Source organism: Megachile rotundata, chromosome 12, assembly GCF_050947335.1.
Source record: "Megachile rotundata isolate GNS110a chromosome 12, iyMegRotu1, whole genome shotgun sequence".
In the NCBI taxonomy this organism is placed as follows: domain Eukaryota; kingdom Metazoa; phylum Arthropoda; class Insecta; order Hymenoptera; family Megachilidae; genus Megachile; species Megachile rotundata.
This window is the reverse complement of record NC_134994.1, coordinates 16,266,001-16,283,218: the sequence shown is the minus strand read 5'-3', so window position 1 is coordinate 16,283,218 and position 17,218 is coordinate 16,266,001. Positions and strand designations below refer to the sequence as shown.

General features: G+C 50.5%; 1 protein-coding gene across 6 annotated transcripts in view; it reads right to left on the bottom strand.

Annotated features, from left to right (window-relative positions):
- bent (projectin protein bent) overlaps positions 1-17,218 on the bottom strand; it is a 61,965-nt gene that overhangs the window by 2,215 nt on the left and 42,532 nt on the right. For all 6 annotated transcript variants that reach the window (XM_076538291.1, XM_076538295.1, XM_076538296.1 and 3 more), the window contains 35 exons: positions 16,275-17,156; positions 15,896-16,195; positions 15,535-15,816; positions 15,162-15,461; positions 14,794-15,096; positions 14,090-14,548; positions 13,892-14,014; positions 12,917-13,804; positions 12,510-12,812; positions 11,539-12,420; positions 11,169-11,424; positions 10,748-11,073; positions 10,356-10,658; positions 9,905-10,289; positions 9,616-9,821; positions 9,078-9,538; positions 8,468-9,002; positions 8,213-8,407; positions 7,651-8,134; positions 7,319-7,571; positions 6,850-7,184; positions 6,660-6,775; positions 6,293-6,577; positions 6,023-6,162; positions 5,684-5,947; positions 4,975-5,591; positions 2,571-4,895; positions 2,341-2,474; positions 2,044-2,251; positions 1,805-1,957; positions 1,506-1,732; positions 1,144-1,434; positions 682-1,053; positions 562-618; positions 68-234 (listed from right to left, as the gene is read on the bottom strand). In XM_076538291.1, the coding sequence (XP_076394406.1) occupies positions 68-234; positions 562-618; positions 682-1,053; positions 1,144-1,434; positions 1,506-1,732; positions 1,805-1,957; positions 2,044-2,251; positions 2,341-2,474; positions 2,571-4,895; positions 4,975-5,591; positions 5,684-5,947; positions 6,023-6,162; positions 6,293-6,577; positions 6,660-6,775; positions 6,850-7,184; positions 7,319-7,571; positions 7,651-8,134; positions 8,213-8,407; positions 8,468-9,002; positions 9,078-9,538; positions 9,616-9,821; positions 9,905-10,289; positions 10,356-10,658; positions 10,748-11,073; positions 11,169-11,424; positions 11,539-12,420; positions 12,510-12,812; positions 12,917-13,804; positions 13,892-14,014; positions 14,090-14,548; positions 14,794-15,096; positions 15,162-15,461; positions 15,535-15,816; positions 15,896-16,195; positions 16,275-17,156 (13,817 nt within the window). The remainder of the gene's footprint in view (positions 1-67; positions 235-561; positions 619-681; positions 1,054-1,143; positions 1,435-1,505; positions 1,733-1,804; positions 1,958-2,043; positions 2,252-2,340; positions 2,475-2,570; positions 4,896-4,974; positions 5,592-5,683; positions 5,948-6,022; positions 6,163-6,292; positions 6,578-6,659; positions 6,776-6,849; positions 7,185-7,318; positions 7,572-7,650; positions 8,135-8,212; positions 8,408-8,467; positions 9,003-9,077; positions 9,539-9,615; positions 9,822-9,904; positions 10,290-10,355; positions 10,659-10,747; positions 11,074-11,168; positions 11,425-11,538; positions 12,421-12,509; positions 12,813-12,916; positions 13,805-13,891; positions 14,015-14,089; positions 14,549-14,793; positions 15,097-15,161; positions 15,462-15,534; positions 15,817-15,895; positions 16,196-16,274; positions 17,157-17,218) is intronic.

Below are 17,218 nucleotides of genomic sequence, written 5' to 3'. Positions count from 1 at the left end.
TTAATCGCGTATTATCGTTTGCTTGTTCGTCGCGTTCTATATATATCGGGATTCGATTTCTACTTACTTTATAAGTGGAAGAAGAGGAGGTGGTGGAATTTTGTTTGGTGGTAGAACTGCTATAGCTGTGACCTTGCGTGGTGGTAGAGCTGTACCCGCTGTATCCGCTGGATTTGTGTATCGTTATGATCGGTGGCGGTGCCGGTTTCAACGGTTGCTCGATAAATCTTCGATCTGAAGGAAATGACGATGTTTTAAGACACCGATTTTTCGTTAGTCTCTTGAACAAAAGGGACACGCAGGTTACTATCGTCTACTTTATACGCTAATCGGTACGATCATCTTCTTGATCGAACCGATCATAATTTACAGGATGCGTTAACGAAGCGTCGAAAAAAACATGCGCCTAAAGGCACTACTACTTTTACAAGCGTACTTGTTACCGTCAAACAAGATCGAGAATAAGAAAGTTAGCAAATCGTCTGGGGAAAATAATTAAACGAATGTAGGATCGAAGGAGAAATGAAACAGAAAAGGGCTACTACATTCGTCTATCTCTACCTCCGGAATGTAGGAGGTCGTGCGCTAATTTAACTTGCTCCTCGGTTTCCCCGGTGCCTACGAACAAATATTTCATGAGTGTTGCGCGGACACGCGTAAAACGCGTACTTTCAATCGTACCTTCGACAATGACCACGCAGCTAGTTTCATCTTTTCCGTGTTTGTTAGTCGCGACACAACGATATTTGCCGCTGTCTTCCGGTTTACAGTCGATTATTTCCATCGTGACTACACCGTCCGCGTTGGTCATTGCGTAATGATGCTTAGAGAGTTCTTCCCTGTCCTTGTACCATTTAACCGTTGGCGGTGGATTGCCACTCAGACAACAAAGAAGTTTGCACGTTTGTCTGACTTGAATGACACGCGGTCGAAGCAAGAACGTGAAACTCGGCGCCGATTCGATAGTTTCCAACCAGACATTGTAACCTAGCGGTTCTCTCCTGCGAACTGGATGCAGTTCTGGCCTGTATTTCGGAATCTCAACGGGCAACGCTGAAAATTCACATCGACGGTTATGCTATCATCCTCGCTAATTAGAAGAAGAATAGTGATAAATATTAATGGAGAAAAGTGAAAACGTACGTTGCACGTTCAAGAAAACGACCTCTTCTCTGTAACCGTAGTGATTCTCCGCTCTGATCACGTATTCTCCTCTGTCTTCCAGTTTCACTCTGTTGATGATGAAGGTGTAGTCATCGCCGTGGTATCGTTTCATAAACTTGACGGATTGCCGGAGTTCTTGATTGTTATGGAACCACGTGAGGGTTGGAGCGGCGATCGCGATCACGCGGCAAGTGAATTTCACGCTCTGTCCCTCGTACGCGAACGCGCTCGTAGGCTTGATGACGAACCTTGGCGCTGCTTGTCGTCGATCTGCGTTGATCATTAAGAATTATTAAGAATGCACGAGAAATGTTTACGCTGCGACAATTTATCTCCCTTACCGAAGCAGGAATCGTAAATCTTGTATTTCTCGATCAACAATTTCCTCAACGACGAGTATTCGGCTAATCGACCAATCGGAAGCACGTATTTGTCCCAATTTTCGTATTTCGCTCGTAGTCTGTCTCTGAACCTGAGGTATCGACTGCTCGAAATCGGAGTCGTGCGATTACTGTGATCACCGGTTAGCCATGGATGCAACAGGCATTCGTGAGCGGTCATGCGTTTCCTGCAAAATCAACGTAACGTATCGCGTAAAACATCTCCGTGTTCTCCGCTATCGATAATAAAGAGAACGTACTCTTTGTTCTTGACGAGCAACCGTCTGATAAAATCTTTGCCTTCTTCGGATACGTCCCGGAATGCCTCCTCGTCGAAGTCCCAGTCGCAGGCTTTAACGTTCTTCAGAGTTTCGATATCGTTGTCTCCGGCGAATGGCGATAGACCGCTCAATCTGCGGAATCGGTACAACTTGCTCGTTAGTTTTCGCGATTTTAGGCATACGATATAACGATAAAACTAAATAAAAGTATTGCTCACAAAACGTAGGCCAGGACACCGCAAGCCCACATGTCCGTGTAAAAGCCGACCGGTTCGCGTTCAACGATTTCAGGAGCTGCGAACTCTGCCGTGCCGGTACTGATCTTAACGACTTCGTTCGGGTCGAGTTTCGTCGCCAAACCAAAATCGATCAATTTCACGTTGGTACTGTTGCGAGTCTGGCACATGATGTTCTCCGGTTTGATGTCTGAAAGATAGATAACGATATGGTAAAATCGTTCCACCGAATCTGTAAATTTTTGTTCGATAAAAGAAGCGAACGAAATAATCGGTTACCTAGGTGTATGATGTTCTTTTCGTGCATATGTTTCACACCCTCGCAAATCTGTCTCATGTAATTGATTACTTCGGCCTCGGACATGGTGTAACCTTCCGCCGTGATTCTCTCGAACAATTCACCTCCCGATAAGCTGAACAGAGATAAAGAGCGAGAGTTAGAGAAGATGAAGCTAGTTATCAGAGGGTTACTATTAGAGGTTACTATTAGAGAAGCGAGGGTTACTCACAATTCGAATATCAACACCATTTCGTCGTCGTCTTCGAAAGCGTCGTGGAGATTTATCAATTTCGGATGATGCAATTGATTCATTATGTCGATTTCTTTCCTGATCAGTTCCTTCTCCATCGCGTGCGACACGGGAATAAACTTGGCGGCGAAGATGTTACCGGTAGCTCGCTCGCGGCAACGATGAACCACGCCGAACGCGCCGGTTCCTATTTCCTCGAGAATGTCGTATCGGTCGTAGACCGAGATGTGTTTGATCTCGACCGGCTGCGGTACGTACTTGCTGTATACGTCGAACACGAATTGATCGTAATCGCGCGGTTTCTCGTCGCTGCGTCCGCGAATCTTCTTGCCGGTCTCATCCACCGGGTACTCCTTTTTCTTGAATTCCCTCTTCACGGTACCTTTGGTGGTGATCAGAGGCGTCACTTCGCTCGGATCCGATCTGCCGTAAATGTTTTCGGCGCACACCCTGAAGTCGTATTGGTGACCCGGGCTGAGACCGGTAACCGCCATCGTGCAGAATCTGGTGTTTCCGACTCGGATCCAACTGGTCATCGGATGTTCTCGCTTCTCGACCAGATAATTGGTGATGTTGCTGCCGCCGTCCCAAACTGGTGGTTTCCAGCTGAGAGCCAACGAGTCGTGACCGACGTTGTCCACTTGCGGGAATCTGGGCGGATCCGGTCGGTCGCTGATCTGAATCTTGATAATGGCAGTGTCTTGACCTAGATCGTTCTCGGCGGTGATGCGATACGGACCCGAATCGATTCGACTGCCGTCTATGATCGTGAGGACGGCGTGTCTCTCCTTCACTTCGACGGTGTAATGTCCTCCCGATTCGATCGTCTCGCCCTCTCTGACCCAGGTGATCTTCGGTTTCGGGTAACCGGTGAACGGAATCTTGATGACGACGTTGACGCCTTTGTCGAAGAACGCGGTGTCTCGGAAACGAGGCGGTACGTTCAGTTTCGGCGGAGTCTTGATCAACAGCTCGCCCTTGGTCGATTTTACGCCGCACTTGTTCACTGCTCGACAGAAGTACTCGTCCGCGTCTTCGCCGAACACGTCGTGGATTATCAAATAGTGCGTGTCGCCCTCCGAGTATATGTTGTATCGGGAACCGCTGACGATCTCGCGTGCTCCTTTGAACCATGTGATCGTCGGTTTCGGTATACCGACGATCTTGCATTGGAATTGCGCGTTGTGATATTGCACGCAGTTGACCTTGTGCAACGGCTGAATGACCTCCGGCGCTTTGGCGGCCTGGGGGTCGGTAACTTTCACCGAGGTCGAAGCTTTCGACTCTGGACCGAGACCTGCGGCGTTCTGCGCGAACACGCGGAACTCGTACTGCCTTCCTTCGACCAAGTTCACGACGTTGATCTGAGTCGGCAGACAGATGGCCACGTTGACGCGTTGCCAAGTCTGACTGCCGACTTCTCGCTTGTCGATCCAGTAGCCCTGAATCTTTGAACCGCCATCCGTTTCTGGCTTCTCCCAAGAGAGGTTCACGAAGTCTCCTCCGACCTCGGTCACTTTCGGCGTTCCCGGGGGACCCGGCGGATCGAACGGCGCCTTTGCTTTGATCGGGTTCGTTCCCTCGAGCGGTGGTCCCATTCCGTTATCGTTCACCGCCATCACGCGGAACAGATACTCTTGTCCCTCCGTCAGGCCTTGCACCATGAAGCTGATGTCCTTGCAGAAGGACGAGACTATGATCCAGTGTGTGTGGCTAACGTCGCGACGTTCGACCACGTAGTGAGTAACGCGTAGTCCACCGTCGAATTTAGGCGGATGCCAGGACAACGTGCAAGTGTGTTTGTTGATGTCCGTGACGTCGAGAGGGCCGGTTGGAGGTCCGGGCAGACCGGTGATGTTCACGTTGAAGGAGCCGCTCACGCTACCGCTGTCGTTCGAGATCGACAGATCGTAAACGCCAGCGTCGTCCTTTTGAATGTCCTTTATAAAGATGATGAGATACTCGTCGAACACCGTGTACTTGATGTGACTGGTCTCGACCACCTTGTGACCGTCCTTCTTCAGAGTAACGTCCATAGGTTGATCGCCGCTGTAGTAGATCTTGATCTTGGTGTTGTCGCCTTCGGCCAGATACAAATCATCCGGCATGCGCTCGATACGGGGCGGGGTACCGATCTTCAATCGAGACGTGGTCGTAGCTATACCGAGAGGATTCGATACTTGACAGCTGTAATCGCCGTCGTCCGCGTCCCATACTTCCGATATCACGAGTCTGTAGATACCATCGAACGCCTCCGTTCGGAATCGACCACCGGGCGTGATCTCTCTGCCGTTCTTCAGCCACCTGATCGAACGTAAAAAGAACGCGACGTACGATTAGACGCGAAGCGATTATAGGCGGATTTATTTGAACGAATACTAACCTGGCGGTGGGCAAAGGCTTTCCGGTAGCCTCGCATTCGAGCACCAGCATTTTTCCGAGCGGTATGTTTTGACTGATCGGCAGTGTTCTGACGAATTCGGGCTTCTCGCCACCTTCGACCTCGCAGATCTTGACGGGTGTGGTGCAAGAGCTCGGTTCGGATCTTCCAGCGGCGTTCACCGCGAAGATTCGGAACTCGTAATCGCCGCGCTCGATCAGATGTAAAACGGTGTACTCGGTGTCGGTGACGTTGTATTCGTTGCACTTTGCCCAGAACGCGCTTCCGACTTCGCGTTTCTCGATGATGTAACCGGTGATGCGACTGCCACCGTCCGACACCGGAGCCTCCCACTTCAGATCGACATAGTTTTTACCCACTTTAACTACCTGCGGTGTTCCTGGTGGCGAAGGTACGTTGAACTTGCTCTTCAACTTGAACGGCGGCGAGGGTGGACTAGGTTTGCTAAAACCGGCCGCGTTCTTCGCTCTTATTCTGAACTCGTACTCGTGTCCGCTCAACAGATTGTAACAGATGTAAGTCGTGTCTTTGACTAAATAGTCGTTTGCCACTCGCCATTGGGCGTCGTCGGCGGGGTCGCGGAATTCGATCTTGTAACCCTGAAGAAAGAACGAAAATATAAACGATCGTTATCGATATTTTCCTTCCTCCGTTATTTATATTATGATTATTAATTACGAGAGAAGAATACCTGAACGCGGGATCCGCCGTCGGATATAGGCCGAGTCCATACTAACGTTGCGTTCGAGGTGTCCCAATCGATAACGCGCGGTTGTCCAGGTGGATCGGGTACCGTGAATGGGAATTTAGCGGTGATCGGTTCGTCAGCTTGTAACGGTTCCGATATTCCGTATTGGTTCTCCGCGCGAACGCGGAAATTGTACTGGCGGTTTGGTTCGAGACCGATCACGTCGTAATGAGTGTTCCTCACGAAGCTGCTCAGCTTCACCCAGTACTGAAAAATCATTACGTTCTGCTAACATTCGTCGCCATCGCGAGATCTATACGATATACGAACGAAGAAACTTACGCCGGCCGGATCCAATTTTTCGACAACGTAATTGGTGACTGGTGAACCACCGTCGTCGAACGGCGGCTTCCAGGACAGAGTACAGGTCTCGGGGGTGATGTCGGATATATCGAGAGGCGCTTGCGGTGGTGACGGTTTGTCTGAGAACAGAATCGTTCGTCGAATGAAAGCTGGGTTTGTCAGAAAATTGGTGCAGAGTATTGGCTGACGTTAAAACTGCGACAACGCGAGACGTCGATGTCGTATCTAGTGGTTGAGCGCGATGCTTACCGACCACGAGAACCTTGCACGAAGCGGAATCCGTGCCGACGGTGTTGGTCAAATATATCGTGTACGTTCCTGTGTCTGATCTCTTGGCCTTCTTGTTGATGAATTGCGACGCAACGTCCGTGGTATCGAATTTGATCCTATCACCGGTAAGGACTTCTTCGCCGTTGATGGACCAGCTCGGTCTCGGTTTTGGATTTGCCGTGTACGGGACGGTTATCGTGAACGGCTCTCCGGCAATCACTGTCATGTCGCGAATGCTCAGATCGGACGTGATCCTTGGCGGGACTGCAACGAATTTCGTTCAGAGTTGTAATCGTCGACGATCGACGGATCTATGATCGAGCCTTTCTCGAGAAGAAATACTTACAAGGCGGTGCAAGGGCTCTGATCACGTCGGAATTCGAACTCCACGGTCCACGACCAGCCGCGTTTTCGGCCGCTACGCGGAACTCGTAATCGTGATTTTCGATCAGTCCGGTCACTCTGTATAAAGTCGACAAGTTTTTATTCGCGTTCGTACTTGCTAGAGTGAAAAAAACGTAACGGTCGCGTGTTACCTGTAAGTGGTCTCGTGAACGAGAGACGGGGTAGCTTTCACCCACTTGTCCTCGCTCAGCAGACGTTTCTCGATAACGTATCCGAGGATAGGGGAACCTCCGTCGTGACGAGGTTTAGTCCAGGTGATCGTGATGCTGTCCTCGGTAGTTTCGACGCCTTTCGGAGTTCCAGGTGCTCCGGGTGGATCGAATGGATGTCTAGCCTTGATCGGATCCATCGTAGTCACGGGATCGGAAGTGCCGTACTGATTTTCGGCCATCACTCGGAACTCATATACGCTTCCTACCGTCAAGTTCCTCACTCGAACGAAAGGTGTCGTGATATAGCTGCTCACCTGGTGTAATCGCAACGGAAAATATTAGACGTCCGATACGAGTAACGATACGAGTAACGATACGAGTAACGATACGAGTAACGATACGAGTAACGATACGAGTAACGATACGAGTAACGATACGATTAACGAACCTTCGACCATGTGCCCTTCGGTTCTCGTTTCTCCACCACGTAGTTGGTAATGTCGGCGCCACCGTTGTCCTTAGGTGGATTCCAGAAGAGGGTAAGAGCATCTCCGGCAAATTCGTCGGCATGGAGATTCTCGGGTGGATTTGGACGATCGAGGACTTTAACGTTCACGGTGGCCGTATCGAAACCGGAAGAATTTCGTAGCTGCAAACGGTATTGTCCACCGTCCGAACGCTTCGAATTCTTTACCACCAGGCTGTAATCGAACAATTAAACCTCGTCAAGTTTCCTTCGACGCGTTCGAGAGAAATTCGAGCAAAGATCGATGAAGGTACCTAGCGAAATCATCGGTCAGCTGTTGATGCACGCGTGAATCGCTTTCGTCCTTGACAACGTCGTTAGCGAACCACGTGGCGGTGGGTTTGGGGAAGCCGATATAAGGCACGTGAATGGAGAAATCTTCTCCGGCACGGACGGTGATGTCGCGAACTCCGCCGAGGTCCATCACCGGTTTGTTCGGCTGTTCCTCGACGACGATCGGATTGCTTGGCCGGCTAGGATCGCTTTTGCCGACGTCGTTCACCGCGATCACCCTAAACAGATACTCCTCGCCTTCCGTCAGTTTCGGTACCGTGTAGACGTTGGTCGGTATCAGTGCGCCGTTTACGTCGTCCCATTCGTCCTGAGCTCTGGTCTTCATTTGGATTATGTAGCCTCTGATCTTGGCACCACCGTCGCTACGCGGCGGACGCCAGCTCAGGGTCACCGAGTCTTTCGTTATTCTGTCGGGTTTCGGTGGTTCGGGGGCATCGGGACGTACTGAAATTGCATCGTCAACGTCGATTAATTGCACCGTCGAAAAGTTCGGGGAACGAGCGATCATTTCGTTCTACTTACGACGTTGGTGTCCAGCGGTGATCGGTTCGGTAGGTTTGCTGGGTTTACCGGGTCCTGCTTCGTTAACAGCGATCACTCTGAATTCGTATTTCGATCCTTCGTGAAGGTCTTGCACGGTGAAGGTCGTATTCGGAGTCGGATAATTGTTAACCTTGAGCCATTCGCCACCGCGTTCTCGTCTCTCCACGTAATATCCTGTAATCGAGGTAAATCGAGGTAATCGAGGTTCGAAGAATTCGAATATAGGATTCTTACCAGTGATAGGCTTGCCACCGGTATTGAGGGGCGGATTCCAGAAAAGACTGCAACTGTTGGGGGTGTAGCCGAGGATTTCGGGCTGACTTGGTGCATCCGGTGGATCGTACGGGCTCTTGGCGATAACTGGTTTCCCTTCCAATGGTTCCGAAACACCGTACATGTTCTCCGCTCGCACGCGGAACACATATTTTTTGCCTTCGTTGAGGCCTTTGGCAGTGTAGCTGGTTCTCGGACAGTATCCAGGAGTTTGACGCCAATTGTCTGCTCCGTAGTCTGATACTTCCACGATATAATTGGTGATGTCGGATCCACCATCGTCCAAAGGTCGATTCCAGGACAAGGACACGGATTCTTGGGTCGTGCCGGTGTACTGAAGCGGACCTTGGGGTGGTCCTGGTCTATCCACGACGATCACCTCGATGTCGGCCGAATCTTTGCCATACTCGTTCGTCGCTGTAATCGTGTATGTACCGCCGTCTTCTCGAACTGATTTTTCGATCAACAGGTTTGTACGATCGCTCTTCGTCTCGGTCTGAAAATTATCGAAACGCGCTCGTTTAAATATATCGTCGCGTCGAAATATCGACCGAACTCGTATGTTACTTACAGAAATTCGTAGAGTCTCGACGAGAGGCTTCGCGTCTTTAGTCCATTCGATGGTTGGCGTTGGCGCACCAGATAACGGAATGTTAACGTTGATCGGTTCTCCGGCGCGAACTTTGATCCTACGCCCGATCAGCGCGTCCAGGTTCAATTTCGGTTTCTCTTTCATCGGTTTCGCGATGAACACCGCGGACGTGTCGCTAGGTTTACCCGCACCGGCGGCATTTATAGCAGTGACACGGTACTCGTACTGATGACCCTCGGTCACGTGGTCATCGTAATATTCCGCGTACTTCACGGGTTCTTTGTTCAATTTCAGCCAACGACCGGTCGCTCGGTCGCGTCGCTCCACGTCGTAGCCGATGATCTTTGATCCTCCGTTGCTGATCGGCGCCGTCCATTTGATCTTTATGTGATCCTTGTCCGCGTCGACGCATTCTGGTTTGCCAGGTTGTCCGGGTGCAACTGCGCGAACACAACATATCGGACGGTTAGTTTTGCCTTTGGATTATATTTTTTCGATTGGATTATTCGAGATTTACCGAATTGATTCTTGGCAACGATCGAGTGGTCGGTGGTCAACGGTTCGGAACGTCCTTGGAGATTCTCCGCGGACACTCTAAACTCGTACGTGGTACCTTCGAGCAATCTCGGGACCGTCGCGTGATTATACTTCGGATTAACGTGGGTTACCGCTGGTACCCAACCACCTCCGTGCGTCAGATCACGTTTCTCGATTACGTATCCGCTGTAAAAAGGTACACGGTTATTACGTAATTTCGTTCCATCTCGTTTTACTCGAGAACCGTTCGAGCGATCGTCGTTACTCACGTAATTTCGCTGCCACCGTTATCCTTGGGCGGTTTCCACGACAAGGTAACCGACTGGCTGGTGATCTCTTCGTATTGCAGAGGTCCCTCCGGTGGGCCTGGTCTGTCGAGGACGATCACTTGGAAGCTACCTTCGTCTATACCGCTGCTGTTCTTCAACAATAGGTGATACAGGCCGGAATCGGATCGCTGAGCGTTAACGGTGTGAACGATCGTATGATAGCCGATCGAGGTAACTGTCGTTCTATCGGTCGTTTGCAATTCTTTGCTTCCTACGGTCCAAGTGACTTCCGGTGTCGGCTCACCGACGAAATCGATGTCAACGTGGAAGATGAGGCCAGCCTTGATTCTAATATCTTGCAAAGGCGTTTTGATCTTCGGAGCCACTGAAACCGAATAATTTGCTCGTTAGCCAAAGTCGCGAGCTAAAATCGTTCGCTCGCGAAACTCACGGTATCGAGGCTTGGCGGTGACGAGATCGCTCGGTTCCGATGGTTCCGATTGTCCGGCTGCGTTAACCGCGATCACACGGAACTCGTATTCTTGTCCTTCCGTCAGATCAGGGACAGTGGTGCTCGTCTGATTCGGTGGGACGTGAACCGCGTTCACCCAGTAAGGACTACCTTTCTCTTTCTTCTGAACGATGTATCCGGTGATCGGCGAGCCGCCGTCGCTGCTCGGCGCTGGCCACTTGAGGTCCACGTGATCTTTATCCCAATCGGTAATCTGTGGTTTTCCGGGTGCGTCTGGTTCGTCTAAAAGTTTGATCGTTTCGTCGGTAAACGCTAATGAACACGACTAAAAGAAAAACTGCTAAACGAGAGATTAAAAGATCTGCGCTAACCGAATTCGTTCTTGGCTACGATGCTCTTGGGTGCTTCGAGGGGATCAGATTCCCCGATGGTGTTAACGGCTTTAACTCGGAACAGGTATTCCTTGCGATGCGTCAAGCGGGCTACTTCGTGGCTCAATACCGTGCTCATGCCAGCGTCGGACCATGTGCCTCGGGACAAATCCATCTTTTCGACGACGTAATGCAAGATGGGACTACCTCCGTCGTCCAACGGATGACCCCAAGTCAAGTGACAACCCTCTTTGGTGATGTTGCTGATCTGTAGCGGTTTCTGCGGCGGCGAAGGTCTATCCAGAACGGTCACTCTCGCGCTCGCGCTGAAACATTTCAATTTCCGTTTGCGTTGCGAACGTAGAGAGATTCTACGAAGAGATCGCGTCGCGTTACTACACCACGTTTAATCGATAGTTACCTGAATTTTCCTTGATCGTTTTCCAGAGTCAAGGTGTATCGGCCGGTATCGGATCGAACGGAGAATGGAATTTCAAAAGTGGTCTCGGTGTGAGTAGTGTACATTTCATGACGAGAATCGGCCATTATCACTGCTCCGTCCAATGACCATGTGGCCGTAGGCTTAGGCGAAGCTTGAATAGGAATGATGTAACTGATCTTTTGACCAGCTCGAACGACGAGATCGTTTAGGAGGTGCGGATCGAACGACGGTGCAACTGCAATCAAATATATTACGTCGAGATTTTTCGAAACTCTTCGGTCGATTGGAGTTTTATTGCATACCGCGAAGAGTTAAAAACGGCGAAAGACATAACGCGCGTGTTACTTACGGAATCGTGGTTTGGCGACGATCGGAGACGAAGCTTCCGAGGGTTCACCAGGACCGGCTTTGTTCACAGCGATCACACGAAACTCGTACTCTTGACCTTCTATCAGATCCGGTACCCTGCCGCTCGTCTTATTTCCGTCAATCTCCACGGCCTTCTCCCACTGTCCGAAACGGGGTCGTTTCTCGATAATGTATCCCGTTATGGGAGAACCACCGTCTTTCTTCGGTGCCGTCCATTCCAAGTCGACGTGATCCTTGTCCCAGTCGGTGGCGACCGGTGCGCCCGGTTTATCGGGTTTATCGAACGGATCTTTGGCGGTGATCGTATCCATGCCGGTAAGCGGTTGAGATTCGCCTTGTTTGTTCACGGCACGGACGCGGAATTGATAATCGTGTCCTTCGATCAGGTGATCCACGTGAGCGGAGGTGGTCGTAGCTTCGGCCACCGGTACCCATCGCATATTTTCGGTATCCATCTTCTCCACCTGGTAATACTGTATTTCTGAGCCTCCGTCGTCTTTTGGCGGTCGCCACTTCAAGTTGCATCCGTTCTTCGTCACGTTGTCGATCTTCAACGGACCCTCCGGCGGAGCTGGTACGTCGAGAACGTTCACGGTTAGCGTGGCCATGTCTCTGCCGTTGATGTTCTTCGCTTCCAACGTATACACGCCGGAATCGGAACGTTTCGCCTCCATTACGCGAACTTTGGTATTGTAGTCTTCGTTCACGATCTTGATGCGATCGCTGGGCAACACCACCGTGCCCTTCAGCGACCATTCTTTCGTTGGAGGTGGTTCGCCGCTTACCGGAACGTCGAAGTCATAAAAGCCACCGGCTTTCACTTTCACGTCTAACATGTACTTTCTGTCGATCTTTGGTGGAACTAGAAACGCGATTTTTTTTCAATTAATTAATGATGATAAATGTTCGTTAGGGTGGAACGTGTATAGAGTAACGAATTATATTACTTACGATTTTTAGGACGCGCCAAGTGCGATTTGGAAGCGTCCGATGGTTCTCCCGGACCGGCCTTGTTCACTGCTCTAACACGGAATTCGTAGTGAGTGCCTTCAACGAGATCCTCGACCTTTCCACGATTCACGTCGCCCTCGACTTCGGCACATTTCTCCCAAGTTGGACTGTATTTGTCCCGTTTCTCTATGATGTAACCGGTAATGGGCGAACCGCCGTCTTCTTGAGGACGATCCCATTGAAGCTCGACAAAGGTCGAATCGTAATCGCTGACGATCGGCGTGCCAGGCTTTCCTGGTTCGTCTGCAAATTGCAAGAAGAAAATGACAGTTTCGACGCGAAAGAACGCGAAGAACGATTCAGTTTTTGTCGGATTTGACGAGAAACGCGGTAAAAAATTCGCTTACCGAACGGATTCTTCGCTTCGATGCTTTGCATAGCCGTGAGCGGTTCCGATTTGCCTTGTTTATTGACCGCGCGTACTCGGAATTTGTATTTATGACCCGGTGTGAGTCCTTCAACTTGAAGAGACGTTTCCGGTCCGTCGGTTTCACCCGCCGGTACCCACCGGCCAGTAGTTTCGTCCATCTTTTCGACGACGTACTTGTCGATGGGTTGACCACCGTCGTCTTCGGGAGGTTTCCAGGTCAACTTGCATCCTTCAGCGTGCACGTCCGTCGCTCTGAGCGGTCCTTGAGGCGGGCTCGGTTTGTCGAGGACCGTGACTTTGACCACTGCCTCGTCCATGCCGTTTATATTCTCGGCGGTGATCGTGTATTTGCCAGACTCTGCCCTGGTTGCCATTCTGACGCTGAGGGTGGTGTTGTAGTCGACGTGTTTCACTTTGATTCGATCGGTGGGTCGAACCTCGCGTTTGCCCAACATCCATTTGGTCGTTGGTGGAGGCTCACCGGAAACCTTCACGTCGAAACTGAAGTTTTGACCGGCTTTGATTCGGACTTCCACCAGATTCGTTCGATCGATCTTGGGCGCTTGGTTTCGCGGTTTGGCAATGATCGTTGGCGTCGGATCCGAAGGTTCACCGGGGCCAGCTTTGTTTACGGCTCGTACGCGGAACTCGTACGGTTGGCCCTCTATCAAGTCGGGCACGGTAGCCGAGGTCTCGTCCGCCGGTACTTCGATGGCCTTTTCCCATTCACCGTATTTGTCTTTCTTTTCGATGATGTATCCTGTGATCGGCGAACCGCCGTCGTTCGTGGGCGGACTCCATACGAGATCAACGTGATCCTTGTCCCAATCGGTGACTCGAAGATCGCCCGGTTTACCCGGCTCGTCTAATATTCGAAGGGTAGATACGCGTTTAATTAACGTTTTTCTTTTCTTTCGTTCGAATACGATTTTCTCTGTTTCGATTCACTCACCGTAAGGATTCTTAGCTAAGATCGCTTGTTCCGCTTCCAGGGGCTTGGATTCTCCCTCGGCATTCACCGCACTGACACGGAACAGGTATTCTTTGCCTGGCGTCAATCCGGTTACTTCCAAAACTAAAATCGAGAAAACAATCTATCCGTTAAATTGTATTCTTATCCGGTTATTATCGAGACGGAAAGAAAACTTACGAGGTTCGGTGGATCGACCGCAAGGCACCCAGCATCCAGTTTCTGGGTCCATTTTGTCGACCTGGTAATACTCGATGGGAGTACCGCCGTCGTCTTTCGGTCTCTTCCACTTGAGTTTGCAGCCCTCGTTGTGAACATCGGTGATTTGAAGCGGTCCTTCGGGTGGCATTGGTTTGTCCGTGACCGTGACTTGCACTGTGACAGAATCTCGTCCGGACGAATTGGTTGCCGTGACGGTGTAATCGCCGCTATCGTCTCGCGACACGGGACGAATACTGAACTTTGTGCTGTAATCCGAATTGTCGATCTGCACTTTTCTGTCCGAGTGCAGAGGTATGGCGCCGTATCGCCACTCGATGTGTGGCGGTGGTTCACCGATCACGTTAGCGTCGAATCTCAGCAACGAGCCAGCCGACAGAGTGACATCTCGTAGATTGCGACGATCGATCTTCGGTGCCACTGAGGGAAGGAAATTTATACGTGATCGATACCGCGTTGATAAGTGCCAAAACTTCATCTCAATAACGGTTATTTATGGAGCCCTTGGTGCGCCGACAGTGTCAACGATATCATATAAATTACGCGTCGTGGTATAATTACCACGAGGATACGCGTTCTTTTTGCCTCGAGGATACGAAACAACTTGTAATTGGATGGGTGCCACGAAAGTCGAACGAAATATAATAAATATAAATAAGACTTACGGAAGCGTGGTTTAGCCGTAAATGTTTTGCTGGCATCCCCTGGTTCCGATTGACCAGCTTTGTTCACGGCTATTACGCGGAAGAGGTAATCGTTGCCCTCGATCAAACCATGGACCAGAGCTTTCGTGCTGGGTGTCTCGATTTCCAGAGCCTTCTCCCACATTGTACTGTATTTATCCTTCCTTTCGATGATATAGCCGGTGATCGGTGACCCACCGTCGCTGACAGGTTCTTTCCAAGTAAGTTCAACCTGATTGGCGGTCCAATCGACCGGTTCTGGTGCTCCCGGAGGACTCGGTACAGCTGAAGAAAAATTAATCGATGTATTCGCGATTCCATGCTTGTCGTCACGGTATTCCAATACTTACTGAACGGATCTTTGGCAACGATCGAACTGTATGTCTCCAAAGGTTCCGACTCCCCTTCCTTGTTCAACGCTTTCACTCTAAACTTATACTCGTGTCCAGGCGTCAGTCCCTCTACCTTCATCTCTGGGGCCGTTGTCTTACCGACCGGTAACCAAACGCCGGTATCCGGATCGAACTTCTCCACGAGGTACGCTTCGATAGGCTCACCGCCATCGTCCTTTGGTTTCTTCCACTTGAGCGTGCACCCTTCCTTGTGAATATCCGACACTTCGAGCGGTCCCTCGGGCTTACCGGGTTTAGCTGTCGAATTATTCACGATTTAATCCTCCATCCCTTGAACGGAACTCCTCGAATCGAACGAACGAATACTTACAGACAACGGTCACTTCGACCTCGGCTGTGTCGGATCCGTGCTGGTTGACCGCGGTTATCTTGTATATGCCACTGTCCTTCCGTTCAGGTTTGTCGTTGAAGAATTTGCTGTTGTACGGAACATTTTGAATCCTACGGAAGGTTGTCTGCTGAATACTCTTGTTATTAATGACCCAGGTGACGTCCGGTGGTGGTTCGCCGATGATTTTCACGTCAAAGTGGAACCCTTCGTTCTCGCGTACGGTGATGTCGCGTAAGTTCTTCCTGTCGATCTTTGGCGCGACTGTGGAGGAGAAGGCAACGATTCGTGGTAAAGGAGTTGAAAAGAAAAATATCTAGTAGTCATCTAATAATAATCTTACGTCGTCGACTCTTGGCTGTGATCGGCTTGCTGGCGTCGGATGGTTCACCAGGACCAGCGGCATTAATAGCTTTTACGCGGAACTCGTACTCGACACCCTCGTCGAGATTGTCGACGCGACCCTTGCAATCGGGTCCAGTTTCGCAAGCCTTTATCCAGCGTGGACTGTCTTTCTCGCGCTTCTCGATCACGTATCCGGTGATTGGAGATCCACCATCGTTCAATGGTGGAGTCCATCTTAGATCTATGTGATCCTTGTCCCAATCGGTTGCCTCTGGCCGACCAGGTGGACCCGGCTCGTCTGTAAAAGAAGCGTGGTAGCGTTAGTTTATCCCATCGCCAACAGAAACGTCGATCGAGAGATTTAGAGCGGTACTAACCGAACGGATTCTTGGCCACGATTCCGTGATCCGTTTCCAAAGGTTCCGATTCACCCTCCGCGTTCACGGCGGCAACTCGGAACTTGTACTCTTGACCAGGTACTAGATTCTCTACGACCATGGTGGGTTCCTTGGTGCGTCCTACAGGGATCCAACGTCCCGTTTCCGTGTCCATTTTCTCGACCACGTAATGATCGAGTGGCGCGCCACCGTCGTCCAACGGTGGATTCCATTTCAGCGTGCATCCCTCTTTGTGCACGTCGGACACTTTCAGAGGACCTTCCGGTTTGCCAGGTTTGTCCAAGACTAAAATCTCGATCGATGCCTCGTCTTTTCCGGAACTGTTCTCCGCTTTCAACGTCAAAGTGCCGCAATGAGCTCTGCTAGCCGACGACACCATGAACTTTGTTCTATAGTCCTCTAATTCGATCGTCAAGACACCCGCGGATTCTTGCTTCGCCTTGTTCAGATACCAGGTCTTCGTGGGTGGTGGTTCACCGCTGACTTTCACGTCCAATCGAATATGGGTACCGGCTTTGATCGTGATGTCTTTCAGATTCGTACGATCGATCTTTGGCGCGGCATAACGATCCTTGGCGATCAGACTGTCGCTTGGTTCACTCGGTTTACTCTGACCACCTTTGTTCACTGCTTTCACGCGGAACTGATACTTTTGTCCTTCCACGAGATCTTCGACTCTACCTTCCGTTTTGTTTCCAGGAACCTCAGCGGCTTTCTGCCATTTACCGAACTGATCTTTCTTTTCGATTATATATTTCTCGATCGGCGCTCCACCGTCCCTTTTCGGGGCTTTCCATTTCAAATCGACATGATGCTTGGACCAATCCTTGAGATCCGGTTTTCCAGGAGCATCGGGTTCGGCTACGGGAAAAAAAGTTACATTGTAACGTTCAACGATCGAAGATAGAGGAAACATTGGTTAA